The sequence below is a fragment of the Nycticebus coucang genome, chromosome 11 (assembly GCF_027406575.1).
Source record: "Nycticebus coucang isolate mNycCou1 chromosome 11, mNycCou1.pri, whole genome shotgun sequence".
NCBI classification, from domain to species: domain Eukaryota; kingdom Metazoa; phylum Chordata; class Mammalia; order Primates; family Lorisidae; genus Nycticebus; species Nycticebus coucang.
This window is the reverse complement of record NC_069790.1, coordinates 110,002,588-110,025,946: the sequence shown is the minus strand read 5'-3', so window position 1 is coordinate 110,025,946 and position 23,359 is coordinate 110,002,588. Positions and strand designations below refer to the sequence as shown.

Here is a 23,359-nt window from a genome sequence, read left to right as displayed (position 1 = left end):
TTCATCTATCACGAATGACCACACCAAGGGGAATTCTCAATAATTATTTTTGATGAATTTCAAATTTGGCAACCAGATTCTACTATTTTCTAAAAAGAGATTTTTCCTATCTGATCAATGACATGTCTATTTTATTTGTGAGTGTTGGGAAGAAAATTTTTTTTTCCTCTTCCAAATGTATCCTGTGTTTGGGGGCCTACATATTAGATTCAGAGGAGAAAAGGCAAAGTTTATGAATGCAGGAAGGAGCCTCCAAGAACGGAAAATTCATAGAATAGTCCCAAGCAAAGGTTCAGTCCTACTCAGTTTTTAGTGGGGTGCCAGGAGGCAGCTACAGGCGTGTGGCATCAGGTGGAAGACATTATGAAGAGGGCTAGTCTCAAATCAGGATGACAGGACTCCGTGTGTTCAGATGAAGGTGGTAAAGGAGTCTATGGGAGCTGGGATCTCATTGAACACCATCAGCTTCATAGCCTCCCTGGAGTGCAGTGGGCTGGCTTGCTGTGGGAGCATCTTGCTTTTATAGCAATGACCAAACAAGTCTCTCTAAGGCAGAGTCTGACCACCCTAGGTCTGGTTATCAATCCATCAGTAAACATGTTTTGGTCACTGCTAGCACTTAGTAAGTAAACATGTTTTGCTCAGCACTCTTTTTTTTTTTTTGAGACATTATCTCACTATGTCACCCTTGGTAGAATGCCGTGGCGTCACAGCTCGCAGCAACCTCAAACTCTTGGGCTTAAACAATTCTTTTGCCTCAGCCTCCCAAGTAGCTGGGACTACCGGCGCCCGGTTATTTTTTTGGTTGTAGTTGTCATTGTTGTTTGGCAGGCCGGGGCTGGGTTCCAACCCGCTAGCTCCCGAGTAGGTGGCTAGTGCCCTAGCCGCTGAGCTACAGGCCCTGAGCCCCAGCACTCTTTCAAATGACAAACATCTGATTATCAGTTAAGGGATAAACATGTTTTGCAAGTTTTCTAGTACCCAACTCAAAAAGGGAGTTCCTACTGGCGGGGGGTGGTGGTGGTGGTGGTGGTGGTGGTGGTTGCTCATGCCTGTAACCCTAGCACTCTGGGAGGCTGAGGCTAGGCTGGAGGATACAAGAGCTCACGAGTTCAAGAGTGAAACTCCAGTCTCTACTAAAACTAGAACAATTAGCCGGGCGTTGTGGCCGGCACTTGTTATCCAAGCTACTCTTGAAGCCGAGGCAAGGAGGATCACTTGAAACCAGAAGTTTGAGGTTGCTGTGAGTTAGGCTGAAGCCACGGCGCTCTAGCCTGGGTGGCAGAGACTAAAAGCAAAAACCCTAAAAAAAAAAAAAAAAAAAAATGGAGTTGGGCGACGCCTGTGGCTCAAAGGAGTAAGGCGCCGGCCCCATGGTGGGTTCAAACCCAGCCCCGACCAAAAAACTGCAAAAAAAAAGGAATTCCTTATGTCAAGCATCCTTAGTTCAAGCGCAGAATGAGGATGATATCTAACTCGTGGAGTTGCGAAGATTCAGTAACGTGGGAGGAAGGGCGCCCTGCTCCGAGGAAATGCTCAGTTCTTTCCGGGAACTGTTGATCTGGGGAACTACAGGACTCAAGAAGGCTCTCAATTGCGTCATCCGCCCCAATCCACCGGTTTATAAAACCCCCACCAGCTCCGCAAGACCATTCTAGCGTCTCTTGCTTCCGAAGAAGCCTCGAGGCGCTCAGACGGCGAACCTCGCCCTCGTCGAGCCTGGAACCGAGAAGGGCCGGGTGCACGGTCACTGCATCGCGGCGGAGCCCGGGCTTGTCCACTTTCTTTCTGACCGGTTGCCGTCGCCGCTGACTTCAAATCGCGGTCGGGGAGATCTGACCTCTGGACCTGAGAGCCGCGTAGGAAACCGAAACCGCCGGGCTCGGCTAACAGCGGCAGAGAGCGCGCGCTCGCTTGTCCCGGGCGCGCCCAGCAGCGGCACCGCCCGCGCCCGCCCCCGACACTTGTAAGTTTCGGTTTTACTCCAAGTCCAGTCCCGCGGCCCAGCAGAGCCAGCAGAGCCAGCAGAGCCAGCGCGCCATGGCGGACCCGGACGTGTGCTGCTTCATCACCAAAATCCTGTGCGCCCACGGGGGCCGCATGTCCCTGGACGAGCTGCTTAAAGAGATCGCGCTCCCCGAGGCGCAGCTTTCAGAGTTACTGGAGCAGGCCGGCCCCGATCGCTTCGTGGTGTTGGAGACAGGCAGCAGGGCCGGAGTCACCCGGTCGGTGGTGGCCACCACTCGAGCCCGGGTCTGCCGTCGCAAGTTCTGCCAGAGACCGTGCGACAACCTGCATCTCTGCAAGCTCAATCTGCTGGGCCGGTGCAACTATTCGCAGTCGGAACGGTGAGTGCGCCGCGATGGAGGGGCAGCTGCCCCGGGAGGGGCGCGCCCTCGCGGGACCCGGCACCCGACGGCCTCTTCCTCCAGGCGCTCCCTTCTCTGCGCCTTTTGGGGAGCCCCTACCTTTTCCTTTCCCTTCCTTTCAGCGCTCCAGACCTTTCCTAAAATATGGATGGCTAAAGCGATCGGTGCCGGGTGGAGACCAGGCTCAATCTCCACCCCTCCCCCCGCCCGCCCATAACAATGAGAAGAATAAAGTACTTTGGGGGCAAGTTTGGGCCTAGAAAAGTTGGAGGCCGCTTTGAGAACGGAGGACAATACCTCCACGGTACCTTGCGTCTTCCGCTCTCTACTGCCTCTCACGTATACGTCTTGCAGTTTTCCCAGCGCACCTCGGGTCTCTGCCTGCCTCTCTCTTCGTAGCCCTTTCATTCCCCCTTCCTCACCACTTTTCTGATACTGGGGCCAGTCTGCACACCTGACCGGAATGGCCATCTGCAAGGTTACCAAAGATGTAGCCGCCTCTCTCTGAGCACCTTCCCGGTGTCTCTCCCCGGTGGCCCGCACCGTCGACCACCCCTTATTGGGACCACTATCTTTTTTTTTTTTTTTGAGTCAGAGCCTCAAGCTGTAGCCCTGGGTAGAGTGCTGTGGCATCACAGCTCATAGCAACCTCCAACTCCGGGGCTCAAGCGATTCCCCTGCCTCAGCCTCCCAAGTAGCTGGGACTACAGGCGCCCGCCACAAAGCCCTGCTATTTTTTGGTTGCAGCTGTCATTGTTGTTTGGCGGGCCCCAGGCTGGATTCGAACCCGCCAGCTCAGGTGTATGTGGCTGGCGCCTTAGCTGCTTGAGCCAGGGCGCCGAGCCGGGACCACTATCTTAAATCAGTTTAAAATAGTGGAGCTTATGTCTCAAGCATCTGCTATGTGTTTCCGTTTGCTTTTTCACCACTAAAATACAGGTGTGTTCAAAGATTTTTTTTTTCACTTAAGCCTTTTGATGTAACTGTCTTCTGAATCTCTCCCTACGAGAGCGTTCAGCAGTCACATCTAACAAGATGGCTTCCAGGCTTAACCTGCGCCGCGCGCGCTTCCTCCGGAATCAGGGTCTTCATCTCCCGGTGTCTGAGGGACAGCTGCACCTGAGCATCCCCTGGGACTCATCAAACTCATCATCTTGGCCTCCACGCAGGGTCTCTGACCTTTTGCCCAATTTCTTGATCCTCCTCCTTCCAAGGCCTTCATCAACACCGGGAAGTGTCCCATTCCCTTTTTGTCTGCTTCCTCCTTCCCATTTCGCAATGATACCCCGTTGAATTAGCAAATGCTTCTCTTTGGCCATAGTTTTCCTTCTCATCTTTTCTGTCCCTGGGCACTTTCGCTCAATTGTTTTTCTCCACAGAGTACTCTTTACACTTTGTCCATTCTTTTTTTTTTTTTTGTAGAGACAGAGTCTCACTTTATGGCCCTCGGTAGAGTGCCGTGGGGTCACACAGCTCACAGCAACCTCCAACTCCTGGGCTTAAGGGATTCTCTTGCCTCAGCCTCCCGAGTAGCTGGGACTACAGGCGCCCACCACAACGCCCGGCTATTTTTTGATTGCAGTTTGGCCGGGGCCGGGTTTGAACCCGCCACCCTCCGTATGTGGGGCCAGCACCTTACCGACTGAGCCACAGGCGCCGCCCCACACTTTGTCCATTCTTAAAAAGATTGAGTGGTGTCCCAGATTCCAAAATGATGGTCGTCAAATTTTCACTCATACACTTAACAAAAAACTGTCATTCACGCCCAAAATGTGTGTAATAAAACACAAAGGACCAGTGTTTTAAGTGGATTAGACTATATAGTACATATATATTTTAGAATAATAATTGCAGTTTTATTCATAATAGTCCCAAATGGAAAGCATTCCAAGTGTCCGTGAACAACAGACTAGCTGCACAAACTATATTATTCTTATATAATGTAACACTGTATAACGTTACAATTATATATTCTTATATAATGTAACACTACTCAATTGGAAGGAATAGACCTACTAAAACTCTTAACAACACGGATACATCTCAAAAATGCTATGTTGGTGAAAGAAGTCTTACATAAAAGAATACTGTACCAATCCACTCACATCAAGTTTTAGAACAAGCAACACTAATATGTAGTGAAAAAAAAGAGAAGAGTGGTGGCAGTAGTTCCTGACTGCAAAGGGGCACCAGGGAACTTTCTGGGTCATGACCATGTTCTATATCCTTTTTTTTAAGATAATACTTTTTATTTGTTTAATTATTTAATTATTTTATTTTTTGAGACACAGTCTCACAATGTCACCCTCAGTAGAATGCAGTGGCATCACGGCTCACAGCAACCTCAAACTCTTAGGCTTAAGCGATTCTCTTGCCTCAGCCTCCCAAGTAGCTGGGACTACAGGCGCCTGCCACAATGCCCGGCTATTTTTTTCTTGCGGTTGTTATTTAGCAGGCCTGGTGCGAACCTCTTGCCTTCTGTGTATGTGGCAAGCACCCTAACCCCTGAGATGCAGGCACTGAGCATAGATAATACTTTTTAAAAATGTATTTGTTGGTCGGTGCCTATGACTCCGTGAATAGGGCGCCGGCCCCCATTTACTGAGGGTGGTGGGTTCAAACCCTGCCCTGCCGCAAAAAATAGCCGGGCGTTGTGGCGGGCGCCTGTAGTCCCAGCTACTCCGGAGGCTGAAGCAAGAGAATCACCTAAGCCCAAAAGCTGGAGGTTGCTGGGAGCTGTGACTTTACGACACTCTACCCAGGGCTACAAAGTGAGACTCCGTCTCAAAAAAAAAAGTATTTGTTTACAGCAAAAACCCTTCCAGTTCACTCTAAAACTTAAAGAAAAGGAGGATTCTCTAATGTTTCCTTCTAAATATTTAATATGTTGTGAGGCAGCAGTTTGAAATCTGTTTCTGTATCGTGGCAAGTTACATGTATAAAGGGAGTGAGTCATCTGATCACTCATAACTGAAGAAATCACTAAAGAGATGAAGAAGGGAGTGGAGACTAGAAAAGGAAGGAACATTCTAGCACATTCTAGCACCGGAGTGCTACAATGACAACAGGGTTGGAAAGATTTGTTACTTCTGTTCTTATCTATTATAAAAAATTCTCACCAACTAGCGTTGGCTTTTAGTTTTAAATACATGTGCTGTTTCTTTTTTAATTTCTTCCTATGGATATTTTCAACATATTTGAAAGGAGAGAGAAGAGAATGGTGAATTCCCATGTATGCATTATTTCAACAGTTTTCAAAATAAGGCCAATGGTGTTTCATTGATTTCCCCCAAACTTCAAGTTTTTATTTTATAGCAAATCCTGGAGATCATTTGCTTTGTAAATACTTTAGTATCTTTAAATGATAAGGACAATATTTTATTAACATAATACAACACGATAATCTTATTTTTAAAAATCACCATTTTATTATCATCTAATACCAATTTTCTTAGATTGTCTTATAAATCCTACTGGCATTTTCGGGAAAAAAAGCTATACAGACATAATCTATAATTGTTTTTTACTTATCTGGTATATTTAGAAACTTTGTTTCAATTTGTTATATATTTAATATTTAGAAATTTATGATTTTATTTTTATTATGATATATAATTGCTCAGTTTGAAACATCAAAACCATTTTAAACTTATTAATTGGGTTGTTAAGCCTACTTTTTAAATATTTTATGAGTATATATGACAGGGATTATTTGATATATGCAAGTTTGATCAAACCTTCCAGAGGATTTATTGTTTTTTTTTAACTGGAGTGATAAAATCTTACGTCCTACATTTATCGATCTAGCCATATTTTAAATTTCCTTTTATATTGCTTTTGAATTACAAACTTCTAATCTGTTAATGTATAAAATATTCTAATAAGGATTTCTGGGAGAATTGTTTTTTACATCAGAGCCTAGAAAACATAACCCCCTCTCCCCCAAACCTGCTTTAGCAACTTACAAAACTTTGTCTTCCGAAACTTCCCACTTCTGAATCTTAAGGACTTTCTTTGTGTTTTACTGATTAATGGGTCTGTTAGCTAGTTGATACCCATGTTGAGGTTACTTTTTCAGTTCAGTAAACTGGTCTCTCTCTGTGTTGGGACAATTTGCATTTTGCTGGACTTGTAAAATTTTGTCTATAGTACGGTAATATTCTTTTCTTTGGACAATTTATTTTTTCATAACTGAAGAAATCACTAAAGAGATGAAGAAGGGAGTGGAGACTAGAAAAGGAAGGAACATTCTAGCACATTCTAGCACCGGAGTGCTACAATGACAAGAGTTGGAAAGATTTGTTACTTCTGTTCTTATCTATTATAAAAAATTCTCACCAACTTGATATCTTTTTTCTTTTTTAAAATTTTAATTGATTTAGGGGGTACAAGTTGAATTTCATTACATGTGTGTACTGGATAATGGTACAGGCTGGGCTTTTGGCGTACTCGTCACCAGCGGAGTATACATGTCCCTTAAGTACTTTTTCCTCTCTTATCTCTTCCCACCTTTCCCCATTGTGTGTCTCCAAAGTCCATTTTACCACTCGGTGCGCCCTTGTGTAGCCGTAGTTAACTCTCTTATGAGTGAGAACATGAGACAGTTATTTTTCTATTCTGGAGTTATTTCACTTAGTATCATGGCCTCCAGTTCCATCCAAGTTGCTGCAAAAAACATTATTATATTCTTTCTTATTGCTGAGTAGTACTTAATGATATATATATATGTGTGTGTGTGTGTGTGTATGTACATATATATGCCATATTTTCTTTATCCACTCGTCAGTTGGTAGGCACTTAGATTGGTTCCATATCTTTGCAATTGTGAACTATGCTGAGAAACATGAGTGCAGGCGTCTTTCTGATGTAATGATTTCTTTTCCTCTGGGTCAGTTCTCAACCTTCCTAATGCCGCAGCCCTTTCCTGTGGGTCGTGACCCACAGGTTGAGAACTGTTGCTCTGGGTAGCTACCCAGCAGTGGGGTTGCAGGATGAAATGGTAGCTCTACTTTTAATTCTTTGAGAAATCTCCATACTGATATAGGACTGTAATTTATAGATGGAGTTTCTCCTATCTGTTCTGTGGTTCCTGTCTTTTCGTTTACAATGCTTTTAGTTATACATCTTAGTTAACAACAGGGCTCACCTCAGTGTTGATGTGGATATTTCTATTTGCTTTGCTGAAAGATAATATCCATACTTGGAGTTTTTTTTTTTTTTTTTTTAGACAGAGTCTCACTATGTCGCCCTTGGTAGTGTGCCTTGGTGTTAGAGCTCACTTCAACCTCAAACTCTTAGGCTTAGGCGATTCTCTTGCCTCAACCTCCAAACTAGCTGGGATTACAGATGCCCGCCACAATGCCTGGCTATTTTTTGGTTGTAGTTGTCATTGTTGTTTGGTTGACAACTACATTGTTGCTGGATTCGAATCCGCCACCTCCAGTATATGTGGCTGGCACCTTAGCTGCTGAGTCCAGGTACCAAGCCCATATTTGGAGTTCTAGTCCCAGTTCTGACACAAAAATAATCACCATTTATTGACTATGATAAGCACTTTCAAGATGGTATCCCAATTAGTCTTTACCATAGCTCCTGAGGAGCTGTTTTAAGTCCTATTATTAACGTAAGGAAACTCAGGCATAGAGCTCTTTAGAAATTTACTAAAGATCCAATAGCTAATGGCTGGCAGAGTTGGTATTTGAACCCAGATTTGCATGACTTTTTATTTTTATTTTTTGAAGTGGGGACAGAGTCATACCAAGTCACCTTGGTAGGGTGCAGTGGTGCGTCATCATCATAGTTCACTGTAACTCCTGGGCACAAGTGATTACCCTGTTCCAGACCCCCCCAGAGTGCTAGGATTATAGGCCTGAGCCACCCTGCTTGGCCTGATGACTTCTTAATACATTAACTGCCATTTAACTTACGCTAGTTTTGAGCGTGGGCCTTGTGAAACCTACATAACTCACCTATCTTTTGACCTATCTTGACCTAATAAACACTGTGACCTCAAAGAAAATTTTTTTTCCTATTAGGTAGTCAGTGAACATTAGTTAAATAAAGTTATTAATTTGGGGGGTTTTGTATTTTATTTTTGCAAGCTTGATTTCTGTTTAACTGCATAAGGCTGTCTGAGTGTCTTCTTCTTGCTTTGTGGTTTCTGCCAGTGTGGGTGTTTCCTCTGGGTTCCTTCCTGTTTGTGAGCCTTTCCCTCTTGGTTAGTTGAAACTTTGGGAGGGGATGGGTAGATGGGGAAGAGGACTAAGTGACTATTTCACAAATTGAAAAAAATACTGAAAAACACAAAGCCTATATGACACGTTATGTTCTGTAAAAGCATATATGATATAAGCTTGTAACTCTGAATGTTCACAATTATCAATTTTGCTTCTCTTTTATTTATTTACTTATTTTTAAAATTTGCTTCTCTTTTAAAATAAAATAAATAGGCCGGGCACAGTGGTTCACATCTATAATGCTAGCATTCTGAGAGGCCAAGCCAAGAGGATCACTTGAGCTCAGGAGTTCAAGACCAGCCTGAGCAAGAGCGAGGTCCTGTCTTCACTAAAAATAGAAAAAAAAATTAGCTGGGCATTGTGGTGGGTGCCTGTAGTCCCAGCTACTCAGGAGGCCCCGGTAGGAGGATTGAGGGCTTGAACGTAGAAGTTTGAGGTTGCTGTGAGCTAAGGTAATGCCATGACATTCTAGCCTGGGGCAAGAGTGAGATTCTGTCTCAAACAAACAAACAAACAAACAAACCCCAAAACTAAAATAAACAATTATAACAGACGTATGTTATCTTTTTTTCTCTTGGCCAGTCTCATTCCGCTCCTTCTCCTGAAGCATCCTCAGTGACGATTTTGATGTGAATCTTGCTATTCTGTGATTTTATAATTATTTCTCTCTTTCTTTTTTTTTTTTTTTTTTTGAGACAGAATCTTAAGCTGTCGCCCTGGGTAGAGTGCCCTGGCGTCACTGCTCACAGCAACCTCAAACTCTTGGGCTTAAGCGATCCTCTTGCCTCAGCCTCCCAAGTAGCTGGGACCACAGGCACCTGTCACAACGCCTGGGCCCGGCTATTTTTGGTTATAGTTGTCATTGTTGTTTGGCGGGCCCTGGCTGGATTTGAACCGCCAGCTCCCGTGTATGTGGCTGGCATCTTAGCCGCTTGAGCTACAGGCGCCAAGTCATAATTACTTCTTATTTATGTCTTTGTTTATTTATTATTTTATTTTTTTAGAGCCAGAATCTCACTCTGCCATCCAGGGTGGAGTGCAGTCCCATTTGTCTTCTGCAGTTATAAGAGGTGCCCAACATGACTTGTATTCATCTTTTATTACTGGTATATATTGAATAACAATTTTAATGCAGTTTTTTCCTTTTGTAAAATGTGTGTACTTTTTTTGGTGCCTTCTATGTTTGTATTCATATACAAAATGTAGTATGGTTTTATGTGTTTTAGAGTTTTTATTCAATGTTGTTTCAGAAATCTGTTTATATTGACACATAAGGATCTAGTTTACTCATTTTAACTGTTGAATTGTTATTTCATTACATGATTTATACCAGAGTCCATTTATCTATTTTTCCAATAATGGATATTTGTTATATTTCTAGTCTTTTCCTTTTTAATTTTTTTTTGCAGTTTTGGCTAGGGTCAGGTTTGAACCCGCCACCCCTGGTATATGGGGCCAGTGCCCTACTCCTTGGGCCACAGGCACCGGCCCTTCTAGTCTTTTCCTATAACACATCGTGCTGCCAGGAATATACGTGTGTCTTTTGGTGCTCATAGCAAGAGCTTCTCCAAGATAGATTTGCGTGCTGAATGGTTTCACAGCTACAACTACTCCAGATTCTGACAAATTACTAAGAAAAGTAGTGATACTAATTTCTACTTTTGTTTTCGAGTGTCCTTGTTTCCCCATTTCTGGCCAACTAACACTTGTCATTATCAGACTTTTTTGATTTATGCTAATTGGAAAGGTGTGAAATGACATTGTTTTAATTTAAAAAGAATTTTCTTGCTAAAGTTATATGATGTCTTGTAAAAATTTCATTTTATATGTATTATATATTTAGGTCTTACGAAAATATACAAAGAATGCAATGAATATCTGTGTACCCTCAAATCAGCTTAAAAAATAGAACATGAGGGCGGCGCCTGTGGCTTGAGTAGGGTGCTGGCCCCAGGTTCAAACCTGGCCCTGGCGGAAAAAAAAAATTGAACATGACACAGTTAAACCTCTCTGAATTCTCTTCCTCAGTCATCTCCCCTTTGTAGAAATAGTAAGCAGAGCTAAATGCTGTTTTTATATTTGGTGTTTATTTCTCCCTATCCATGTATTATTTTTCTACATAGTTGTATACGGTATGTTTAAGTAATATTTATAATTGTTTTTGTCTGTATTCAGATCTGTGAACCTATAGATGGTATCAATACTGCAAATGTTTGCTCTGTTTGCTATTGTTTGCTCAACATGATATTTCGGAGACTCACTTCTAACACACGAGGCTCTATTTCTGTACCACCTTGAGGCCTGGGCAAGATAGACTTCTGTCCTGTGTGCTATGCTTTACTAACCCCGGTCTTGGTCCTCCTCTGTTGCATCCTTACCTAGTTTTTGAGGAGTCCATGGGGCTAAAGAGTCATACCTATTTAGAACCTGTGATCCCCACATCTGTTACTTGGCCCCTGGAATTCTCAAGCCACTTCTGAGGCCTGTATGGTCTTCTCTTCTGGGTCTTCCTACTTGTGGAAGGAATTTGCAAATATAGCCTAGTGTGTCCATTGCTTCTGTGGGGTGGCACTAGCAGTGTGAGACAGAGCCGGGGGTGGAAAGAGAAGTTGGGAGCCTTCTGTATTCTGTTGTGGAACTCAGGGAGTCCATGAATTCTAAGTTTAAACTTGGCCTTCCTAGTTGTTACGAAAGAATATTTGTTATGATAGGAAGACAGAGTATATTTTATTTAACTATTTCTTAGATTAATTTATTACTGTTAAGTATTTAGATATTTATACATGAGCCTCTGTTTAGAGCCTTGCTCTGGGCCCCACAAATTTAGGGAAGAACTTCTTTCAATTCCTTGACATACATAGCTTTCTTTTGTATTAATATACATAATTTATGTATCAATTCTCTTATTAAAATTGAGATTGTTTTGAATTTTTTGCTCTTGAACTATAATGCTTTGAACACTTTGATATATGTGTTTCTTTGTGTACCTGTAAGAGTGTCCCTACATATGTAATAGTGGAATTTTCATACTTAAATTTTACAAGATAATTGTAAATTGCTTTCCAAAGTATGTTTGCCAAGTTCTACTCCCATCAGAAGAATATGAGCATTCTCTTGCTTTATATCCTTGCCAACTGCTATCATCAGCCTTTTAAAACCTGTACCAATACAAGGAATGTGAAATTTTATCTCACTGTGGTTTCAATTCTTCATATATTCTGGGTGTACAGCCCTTTTAAATCCTATTATTCATTTTTAAATGTTTGTCTTACTTGGTGTCTTAGTACTTGCTTCTTATTTGCATTTTACTTTTTGGCAATCTTAGTGCTCTATTTTTGTTTGTAATAGCCTTTATTTATTTACTTATTTATTACCATTTTTTAAATGGATAAAACCATTGTAAAGTGTTCAATTCAGTGGCAATAAATCTTCTATCCATGGAGTTGGAGTCATGTTGTCAAGATGGTGGCCTTAGAGACATGCTATTTTCTGCACCATCATGACCCAAAAGGGATCTCCCTGGAAGAATCGTTTGAGAATTTGTGTTCTCTTTGTAGATTTGCTATGTTTTAAAATTTTAATTTGATCAAATTTGACTTTCTTTTTTTTTTTTTTTTGGCAGATTTTGGCTGGGGCCGGCTTTGAACCTGCCACCCCAGTATATGGGGCTGGCGCCATACTCCTTGAGCCACAGGCGCTGCCCAGATCAAATTTGACTTTCAATAATCTCCAATTTCTGTAGAAATTAAGCTAAGAAACTTTAGCCGGGCGTTATGGTGGGTGCCTCTAGTCTCAGCTACTCAGGAGGCTGAGGCAAGAGAATCGCCTAAGCCCAAGAGCTGGAGGTTGCTGTGAGCTGTGACGCCAAGGCACTCTACTAAGGGTGATAAAGTGAGACTCTGTCTCATTAAAAAAAAAAAAGGGCAGTGCCTGTGGCTCAGTGGGTAGGGTGCTGGCCCCATATACCTAGGGTGGTGGGTTCAATCCCAGCCCTGGCTGAACTGCAACAAAATAGCCAGGCGTTGTGGCGAGCGCCTATAGTCCCAGCTACTCTGGAGGCTGAGGCAAGAGAATTGCCTAAGCCCAGGAGTTGGAAGTTGCTGTGAGCTGTGTGACACCACGGCACTCTACCGAAGACGATAAAGTGAAACTGTCTCTACAAATAAAAATAAAAGGAACTTAGTGACATTATATATGATACTGTGAACCACAATAAAATCTTATATATAGTGACAAATAAGTATCTAATAACAAAATATTTCTTTTTTTTATATAATATAGGGATGGAAAAATCAAACATTTAAAGTAAATATAGATTTGTCTTCCTTCCATTAAATGGGTCTAATTTGCTTACTAGGCCTGCCCATATTTACTTCCAGACAGGAATCTGTGATCTTTACCTGCAAGTGACCTTGGAGATGGGAATGGAAAAAGCAGAAAGGATTCCAGAAGGAACCTAGGATCTCAGGCTCAGTGGGAAGTCAAGTCAGTCAAGCCAAGGTGCTGTCAGGGAGTTAGACTCAGGTTGGGAGGAGAGTGCATTGACTATATCATGATCTTTAAATCTTTTCGCATACAGAGAAGAGATTTTAATACATTTCAGATCAACCCAAGGCATTCGGCCAAGAAAAGTCTTTGGGGAAGTAGTTTCCAAACATTTTGATCTCTCATTCCAATCTGGAGAAAACATCTTGAATATGTGTCATTTATTTAAAAATTAACAAATGATGTACAACTTTTAATGTGTACATTCAAAATGTACTTAATTACATTAACACATTTTTAATCTACTTTTTTGAGGTATGATACAATACAATGTACCCATTTAAAAGATACAATTGAAAGAGTCTTGGCAAATAGTTATACTCATGTAACCATCGCCTCAACATAGATACAGATTATTTTCATCAGCTTTGAGTCCATGCCCTACTTTTCTACTTTTTCAGGTAAAAAAATAAATATAAGGCGTTCTACCATTTTTTCCCCACACCTTGGTGGATTGTTTAGGGTAGTATGTGGGGTATAAGTAGCTAACTTTGCAGTGGTACTTCCCAAACTTTGATGCACATCTGAATCATGTGGGAAAGCTACTAAAATGCAGATTCCCAAGTCACACACTGGAAGAGGTTTAGTGGGGCCTGGGAAGTTGCATTTTAAACATCACCCTAAAGGATTCTTTCAAAAGGGTCAAAACCACACTTTCAGAAACAAATAGTTCGCCAAAGATGCACTTCCTGGAAGAATGCAGATGCAAGGTTTTTTGTGGCTTCTGAGCTTAAGGGAGTAAAAGAGAAATGGATTTTTTAGTGCAGATCCAACAAAAGATTTTTTTTAGGGCTGGGTGTGGTGGCTCATGCCTGTAATTCTAGCACTCTGGGAGGTGGAGGCAGGTGGATTGCATGAGCTCAGGAATTTGAGACCAGCCTGAGCAAGAGTGAGACCTTGTTTCTAAAAAACTAGCCGAGTTTTGTGGCAGACGCCTCTAGTCCCAGCTACTGGGGAGGCTGAGGCAAGAGGATTGCTTGAGTCCAAGAGTTTGAGGTTGCTGTGGCTGTGACGCCATGGCAGTCAGACCCAGGGTGACTGAGCGAGACTCTGTCTCAAAAAAAAAAAAAAAAGATATTTTTAAAGTATTGCTTGATGTGTCAGTTACTTTTATATGACAGAACCACAAGACATAGGAAACCATTGGCCTTTATATTTATTGACCATTTTGTGTGGCAAATGGTAGGCTCTTCTAGAGGCTTCTACCCTTTCCTCTTTCACTAAGGGGATCTTTGAATACTATTAACCAGTTAAGTAATCTTTCTCTCTAGTTTATTTTAATGTTCATGTTAATTTTCAAAAAGATTTGTGTTGGGAATTCTGGGTGGGGCAGAAGAGGCCCATGAAAGAAGAGGTTTGTGTGACCTCCTTTCTCTAATCGTCAAGATTTTGGCAATACCACCCCTTCCTGCCTTTATTCTCCTTTTTCTCCCTAGTGTTATTGATTTAGGGTGATGTTTCCCAAACTAAACTGCACATTGAAATCATTCAGAAAATCTTTTTAAAAAATGCTGATGCCCTTGGCCAAGTACAGAGGCTCGGGCCTTTATCCTAGTACTCTGGGAGGCCAAGATGGGTGTATTGCCTGAGCTCAGGAGTTTGAGACCTACCTGAGCAAGAATGAGACTCTGTCTCTACTGAAATAGAAAAACCAGCCGGGTTTTGTGGGAGACGCCTGTAGTTCCAGCTACTTGGGAGGCTGAGGCAAGAGGATTGCTTGAGCTCAAGAATTTGAGGTTGCTGTGAGCTGTGACACCATGACACTCTACCCAGTGCGATGGAATGAAACTGTCTCAAAAAAAAAATACTCATGTCTGACTCCTACATTTGATTTAACTGGGGTATGAATTGGGCATTCAGAGGTCCTCAAACTTTTTAAACAGGGGGCCAGTTCACTGTCCCTCAGACTGCTGGAGGGCCGGACTATAGTTAAAAAAAAACAAAACTATGAACAAATTCCTATGCACACTGCACATATCTTATTTTGAAGTAAAAAGACAAAATGGGAACAAATACAATCACACCTCCTCATGCGGCCCATGGGCCGTAGTTTGAGGACCCCTGAGGGCAGTAAAGTTTGTAAACCACTAATTTAGGGGATTAGAGAAATAAGTCAAGGCTGGGGAGACTGGCCACAATAACAGAGGTGATCTTTGGTTGCTACCAGCACTGTTTGCCCCACTCGTGGTACAACTGTAGAATACAGGCATATCCCCTTGATCCTTAGTGGGCCTGGGCCCTTCATTTTGTCCTTGGCTGCCCACAGGAGCGTTCCTCTGCCCCGGCTGGGGCTTGTAGCAGCTGCAGCCTGGGGCTCACCATCTTGGCAACAGTTGGCTGGGGCTGTCTTCCTCTTGTGTTCTGGGTATTACAGGTGTGGTTAAAGGAAGCCCATATGTATTCAGCCCCACCCTCTCTCTCCCCACATCCTTTGCCACCCTGCTCATGTGGTTTCTACTGTTCCTCCCCCATCTTCCTAGGGGTTCCAGGTTCAGCGAATCATCCCTACTCTCTAATAACAAGACAATCTGATCTTGAACATCAAAAGTACAAACACAGGGAATAGGAGTCTGGTGTCTTTAAAATAATATTTCATGAGGGTGTTTTTGATTAATGGCATTTTATTCGTTAGACCAGTGTTCTTTAGATTTTATCTTTCACACATCCTGGTTCCTTTTTTTCACCTGGCTTATACCATGGGTGAGCCATTTCCTGTTTTCTATACAAGTCAACTGTCTCTTTGTTTTTTATCAATTCCACAGAGTGTTGGGGAACAGAGAGGGTGAGGGGTATTTTAATACAAATTACTGTCAAAAAACAAGAGTCTCTCAGGTTATTATCTCTCTCTTTTTGGTCTGGCAGCAGAGCTCATAGCTGGCCAGGGGCCAGGGTTTATTGACCTGTGAAGCTCAGAAGCTTGGAGGTGAAAATCCAGTTCAAGAACCTAACCTAGAATTGAAACTGACAAAACCAACCCATGATTCTCAGCCCTGCCTGCACTTTAGAATCACCTGGGGTGCCACCCCAGTCAAATTAAACTGATCTCTGAGGGTGTGGCCCAGGTTTAGGTATTTTTAAACTCAGCCCAGTTGATTATTATGTGTATCCAGGGATGAGAACCACTCTGCAATCTGTTTAGACTGCACCAGCAGTCGGGGAGAGCACTTACGGCCTGGGTTAAAATAACATTTTTTTCGTGGCAGAAAGAAAAGTGAAAGGTCATTTGTTTTTAGACTTTTGGCCTGAGATTCCTGAAAGAGAGATAATTCTGCCTCTTTCAAGGCCATCTTTGCTGTTTTTTGTTTTTTTTTTTTTAATCTCTTATCCCAACTCATGTTGTTTTTAGAGGTTTATCTCCTCCAAGCAGGGGAAGCATTCTGCAAATACTTGTTTTCTCCTGGGCAGTTTCATAATGGTTTGTAAGAGAGCTCTCTCTTTTTTTTTTTAATGAGACAGATCCTCAAGCTGTTGCCCTGGGTAGAGTGCTGTAGCATCACATGTCACAGCAACCTCCAACTTTTGGGCTCAAGCAATTCTTCTGCCTCCAGGTAGCTGGAACCACAGGCGCCCGCCACAACGCCTGGCTATTTTTTGGTTGTAGCCGTCATTGTTGTTTGGCGGGCCTGGGCCAGATTTGAACCGCCAGCTCAGGTGTATGTGTGGCGCCTTAGCTGCTTGAGCCACAGGTGCCGAGCCAGTGAGCTTTTTTTCGTATTGGGAAGTTGGGAGTTTCTGCTGCTCCTCACCAGCCTTCTGCAGGACCCATTATCCTTTTGGGTGGAGGTAGCCCCCAAGACTTCATAATTCAAGTGTTCTAAAACCAGCTGGTTAGAAATGCAAATTCTCAGCCAAGCCTCCACCTAGTCTTACTGATACAGAGACTGGGGTAAGAGCCCAGCACATAGCACACTAACAGTTTGCGAGTAGGTCTAGGATGGGACCCATTGTTTGCATTTCTTTTCCTTTCTTTTTTTTTTTTTTTTTTGAGACAGAGTCTCAAGCCGTCCCCCTGGGGTAGAGTGCTGTGGCATCACAGCTCACAGCAACCTCAAACTCTTGGGCTTAAGCAATTCTCTTGCCTCAGCCTCCCAAGTAGCGGAGACTACAGGCTCCTGCCACAACACCTGGCTATTTTTTGGTTGTAGTTGTCGTCGTTGTTTTAGCTGACCCGAGTTGGGTTCCAACCTGCCAACTTTGGTGTATGTGGTTGGCGCTGTAACCACTGTGCTACAGGCGCCGAGCCAAGTTTGCATTTCTGACAACCTCCCAGGTGTAGATGATGCTGGCCTGGGGAACCGCACTTGGAATACTGCTAGCTTAGCAAACCCCAAGAGGCCATGGGAGACTTTCATGCTATTTCCTGGCTTGAGCAATGGCAATATTAGGCAGCTGGAGCTGGGCCAGAATGATCAGAAGAAAGTGGAAGGAAGCTTTTGGTACCTTAAACATGAGCTCCTTCAACCTCTAATCATGTTTCATGCTACTGAGCTGTGTCTCTTCAATGCTAATTACAACAAATAGTTTCTATTTATTATTTTTTGTCCTTTTTTTGGAGATCGTTTCTCAATCTGTTGCCTGAGCAAGAGTGTAGGGGCACAAACATAGCTCAATGCGGCCTGGAATTTCTGGGCTCAAGCATTCCTCCCGCCTTAGCCTCCTAGGTAGCTTGGACTATAGGCACCTGCCACCTCACCCGGCTAAATTTTTCTAATTTTTGTAGAGATGGGGTCTTGAAAGGTGTAAGCGGTGGTGTCCAGAGACAAGACCAGAGTGAAGATGTTCAGGCTAGGTTTCTTTTTTTCTTTTCTTTCTTTCTTTTTTTTTTTATTATTAAATCATAGCTGTGTACATTAATGCGAACATGGGGCACCATACACTGGTTTTGTACACAGTTTGACACATTTTCATCACACTGGTTGACAAAGCCTTCCTGGCATTTTCTTACTTATTGTGTTAAGACAATTACATTCTACATTTACTCTTGAAAGGGGAGAATGATTGGCCTGGGCATTGCAAAATGATGTCTGCACTTGGGGCCAGTTAGAGATCCCCTTTTACATTGCGTAGTAGGGAATATGCAAATTCTACAACTTGCCCGAAGGCTTTGGTGAGTTAAAGTCCTTTGGGGTGGGGCTAACTAGGTCCTTTGTCTTAGGAAAGGAGAAGGAGGAGGGGGAAGGGCTCCGTGTGGCTACATTAGCCCCCCAATAGGTCTCACTCTTGCTCAGGCTGGTCTTGAACTCCTGGCCTCAAGCAGTCCTCCCACCTTCACTTCTCGCTTTATTGGGCCTCAGTTTCACAAGGTAGGATTATCCCAACTAAATTAAATAATAGATGTAGAGTTCCTGTCACTTAGTAAATGCATCATAGATGTTAGTTTCAGTACTTACCCCCAAATAGAAGGTGAGCACAAACTGCCCCACTTTCATAGTGGATACAAATGCTGATATTAGGGCAAAGATAGAGCCTGTAAGAATCAGTTAAAGGAGAATTGTAGAGAATGTGAGGAAACGGAGCAGGGGCCACAGGTCAGACAAAAGCTAGATCTAGATGCTGCGAATCAAAAATGGGTTCAAGTGACAATCATAAAATCTAGAGCAATGTTCTTAAACCTTTTTTTATCTCATGGAACCTATAGTTAAACTTCTGCGGCACACTTAAATTATGTTGATCAAAAAAAAAAAAGAGTGGAAAACAAAAAGAATATAATTACTGTGCTTTGAACATCGTTTTTTTAGAGACAGAGCCTCACTTTGTCACCCTCAGTACAGTGTCATAGCGTCATAGCTCACAGCAACCAAATAACTCTTGGGCTCAAGCAATCCTCTTGCCTCAGCTGAGACTACAGGTGCCCACCACAATGCCTGGGTACTTTTTTTTATTTTAAGAGACAGAGTCTCACTTTATCACCCTTGGTAGAGTGCTGTGGAGTCACAGCTCATAGCAACCTCCAACTCCTGGGCTTAGGCGATTCTCTTGCCTCAGCCTCCCAAGAAGCTGGGACTATAGATGCCAACCACAGTGCCCGGCTATTTTTTTTTTTTTGTTTGTTTGTTTTTGCCCGGGGCTAGGTTTGAACCCGCCACCTCTGGCATATGGGACCGGCGCCCTCCTCCTTGAGCCACAGGCACTGCCCATGCCTGGCTATTTTTTTTGTTGTAGTTGTCATTGTTGTTTAGTAGACCTGGGCAGGGTTCGAACCTGCCAGCCCCCATGTATGTGGCCAAAGCCCTAACCACTGAACTAAGGGCATTGAGCCATATGCTGCCATTTTCACCATTATTTTACAATTTGAAGAATCACTTTTGAGTCACTGGTCCCTTTTTATGAATCAGAGATATAATGCAACATAAAAAGGAAGAAAGTAAAGTACCTCAAGAATGTAAAAAAAGTATCCAATGTCCGTGGCTCAAAGGAGTAGGGCTATCCAATGTCCGTGGCTCAAAGGAGTAGGGCTCCGGCCCTATATGCTGGAGGTGGCGGGTTCAAACACATCCCCGGTCAAAAACTGCAAAAACTGCAAAAAAAAAGTATCCAATGTCACAATACCAAAATGAAACCAATATAGAAACAACTGAACTCCCATATGAGAGAAGAACCATAAGTATAATCTAGTGGGGGGGAGTGAAAAAGGGGGGAATCTCACCTGATGTGCACAATGTGAGGGTGTTCAGCACATCCCCTGGGCGAAGGGCTCAACTACAACTTGCACTTTACCTTAGGAATGAAAACAATGTAACCTAAACATTTGTACCTCATATTAATCTGAAATTAAAAAAAGGGGGAGAAAATGCAAAATTATTTGAAATAAACAAAGCTGATAAAAATTAATATTAAAAATGTAAACAACAATTACAAATCTGCAGCTTGGTACTCATCCTCTACTAGATAAACAGTCAAAGGGGATGAACAAATAGTTTGTATAAGAGAATATGCAAGCATTAAGCCAACATTTTGGAATATTTCAGTGTGAATTAATAAGAGTGTAAGTCTATTTCATACCTATTGAAATAGCAAAGTGACAAAACTCAATGTCAGTGTGCTTGTGGGGAAATAGACATACTCCCAGCTTGCTGGTATGTTTTCTGGGGAACAGTAGGTCAAAATTAAATAGAAGCTGTCGAGAACATTAGTCTGTTCTTTATGGCAGTATTCTCAAAGGAATAACTCTCAGGAAAATCATATAAAAGAAGAAAGATTATTTGTATAAGGATAATTGTAACCACACTATTTAAGTAGTAAAATTCTAGTCATTACACAACTGACAACTTGATAATTGTGGTGCAGATTAGAAAATATTAACATGTCATCATATTAGTAACTGCGAAAGCCATAAATCTGAGGACTTTGACAATATTATATGTAGAATATGTAAATTGAAAAGTGGAGTGAGTTTGTTATATGATTGTTGATGACTGTCAAATTATATTTGTCTAATGAGAGTATCAGTGCTGTTAGGATTTCTCAGTGATCTAAACCAATGCTTCTTTGATTCTAATGTGATTAAATCAAGTGCTCGGTCACCATGTAGGGCTTACATATCAGAAAGCTCTGATTATGCAACAATTACATCATCACAGCAGGTTCTACTGGACAGTATTGAACTGAAAATTATTATAATTTTTTTTTGAGACAGAGTCTCACTCTCTAGCCCTCAGTTGAGTGCTATGGTCTCACAGCTCACAGCAACCTCCAACTCTTGGGCTTAAGCGATTCTTTTGCCTCAGCCTCCAGAGTAGCTGGGACTACAGGTGCCTGCCACAATGCCCGTCTATTTTTTGTTGCAGTTGCCACTGCTGTCTTAGCTGACTGGGGCTGGGTTTGAACCCGCCACCCTCAGTATATGGGGCCAGCGCCCTACCCGCTGAGCCATAGGCGCGGCCCTGAACTAAATTATTAATGTCTGAAATTATTAATTAATTTATCTTTTTCTGAAGAGTTGTTTGAAATATACAGTTAAGAGTTTGTTCCATTCTTTTGTAGGCATAAATAATATAGATACGTTCATTAGTACATAAAACAGAAAAGATATAGCAATAAATAATTTTATTTAATTAAAATATTAGATAAATGGAATTCTTTTTTTTTTTTTTAGAGACAAAGTCTCATTTTGTTGCCCTCAGTAGAGTGCTGTGGCATCACAGCTCACAGCAACCACCAGCTCCTGGGCATAGGCAATTCTCTTGCCTCAGCCTCCCAAGAAGCTGGAAGTACAGGCGCCCGCCACAACTCCCAGCTATTTTTTTGTTGCAATTTGGCCGGGGCTGGGTTTGAACCCACCACCCTCAGTATATGGGGCTGGCGCCCTACTCACTGAGCCACAGGTGCCATCCAGATAAATGAAATTCTATCTTGTTGACTTTATTGTCAGTCCGTAGGTGTGTTATAACAATTTGTTCTTTGTTTCTTGTTAAGCAGTCCCTTTTAACAGCTTGGCTATATTTTCTTTGCCAGTTTTTTTCCTGTTCTGACGTTTCTGAGCTATACACAAATTATAAATTAATAAGCCAGGTGTAGTGGCAGGCACTGTTGTCCCAGCTACTCAGGAGGCTGAGGCAGGAGGATCTCTTTGAGCCCAAGAGTTTGAGGTTGCTGTGAGGTAAGATACCATGACACTCGACACAGGATGACAGAGTGAGACTCTGTCTCCAAGAAAAAGAAAAAATAATAATAACTTAATGTTTACCAGGGGAGATACTGTTTAAAGAAGTATTGTAATAATTTAAAGTCAGTTATGTGTATATATATGTATAATTTGTGAAGAAATACACCACAACTACAACCCCATGTGACTGTTTCATAAATTTATTTTATTAAAAGTTATTCTCTAGCATAACCAACCTGTATTAGGGTAAAGGCATGATTTTTTTTTTTTTTTTTGAGATTGAGTGTCACTCTTGGCCAGCCTAGAGTGCCATGGCATCAGCCTAACTCACAGCAATCTCAAACTCCTCAAGCGATCCTGCCTCAGTCCCAAGTAGCTGGGACTACAAGTCACCCACAAGGCCACTAGGCTAATTTTTCCATTTTTAGTAGAGATGGGATCTTGGTCTTGCTCAGGCTAGTCTTAAACTCCTGATTTCACGCAATCCTCCTGCCTCTGCCTTGCAGAGTGCTAGGATTACAGGCATGAGCCACTGGCCAGCCTACGGACATCATTCTTTGTTGACTAAATGTTTTGTGGGTGATTTTCTTTTTCTTTACTTCTGTAAAGTGGCAACACTGACCATTGTCATGTTTTCTTCCAGGAATCTATGCAAATATTCTCATGAGGTTCTCTCTGAAGAGAACATCAAAATCCTGAAATTGCATGAGCTATCTGGCCTTAACCAAGAGGAATTAGCAGTGCTCCTCCTCCAAAGTGATCCTTTCTTTATGCCTGAGGTAAGTTACTTAGGATTCCTCCCTTTAAGAAGCAGGGAGGGTGGCTCAGCGCCTGTAGCTCAGCGGCTAAGGGTGCCTGCCACATATACCAGAGCTGGTGGATTCGAATCCAGCCCAGGCCTGCCAGACAAAGACAACTATAACCAAAAATAGCTGGCATTGTGGCTGGCCTCTGTAGTCCCAGCTACTTGGGAGGCTGAGGCAAGAGAATCACTTAAGCCCAAGAATTTGAGATTGCTGTGAGCTGTGACGCAAAGGCACTCTGCTGAGGGTGACATAGTGAGACTCTGTCTCTAAAAAAAAAAAAAAGCAGGGAGAAAATACCCTTGGCAGTGTTGTGGCATGGATGTGTTGGTGTAGGAGCAGGAAAGACTCAACGTTGGTGTTGGGGCTGGGCAGGCAGGGTTATTGCTGGGTGACCTAAGAGAGCCCAGTGGTTTCTCTCATGTGTGAAGTTTCATATTAATTTGAGTCTGGAACATCTCCTCCACCCAGGCTGCTATGGAAGCCTGTGTGTGAGCAAGTGTGGGCTGAAGATGTAATACATGGAGGGCTAACTGATACTTTATATGAGGGTGGCTTCTCCGAAGAGGTGAGCTTTGAATTGAGGTTTAGAAGATGACAGGAAAGAGGATGCTAAGCTGTCATGAGAGAGAGTCCCCCAAATTTAATTTTTTTCTCTATCACGTGATAGTCTAGATCAGGAGTCAGCAATCTATGAAGGCCTGAGGAACTGGTTTCTGTAGTTGGCTTAGTTAGTATCGTTGGCATGAGTTTCTACGCAAAAATGCTGGGCAAGAAAAGTCTCTAAAGGAGCATTTTAAT

The 23,359-nt window shown here is 42.6% G+C and overlaps 1 protein-coding gene across 2 annotated transcripts in view; it reads left to right on the top strand.

Annotated features, from left to right (window-relative positions):
* The first annotated feature begins 1,683 nt into the window (after nt 1-1,683).
* The window catches only part of ZC3HAV1 (zinc finger CCCH-type containing, antiviral 1), a 67,160-nt gene continuing 45,484 nt past the window's right edge, over nt 1,684-23,359 (top strand). For both annotated transcript variants that reach the window (XM_053554007.1, XM_053554006.1), the window contains exons 1-2: nt 1,684-2,348; nt 22,399-22,534. In XM_053554007.1, coding sequence (XP_053409982.1) covers nt 2,041-2,348; nt 22,399-22,534 — 444 coding nt within the window. In that variant the 5' untranslated portion in view covers nt 1,684-2,040. The remainder of the gene's footprint in view (nt 2,349-22,398; nt 22,535-23,359) is intronic.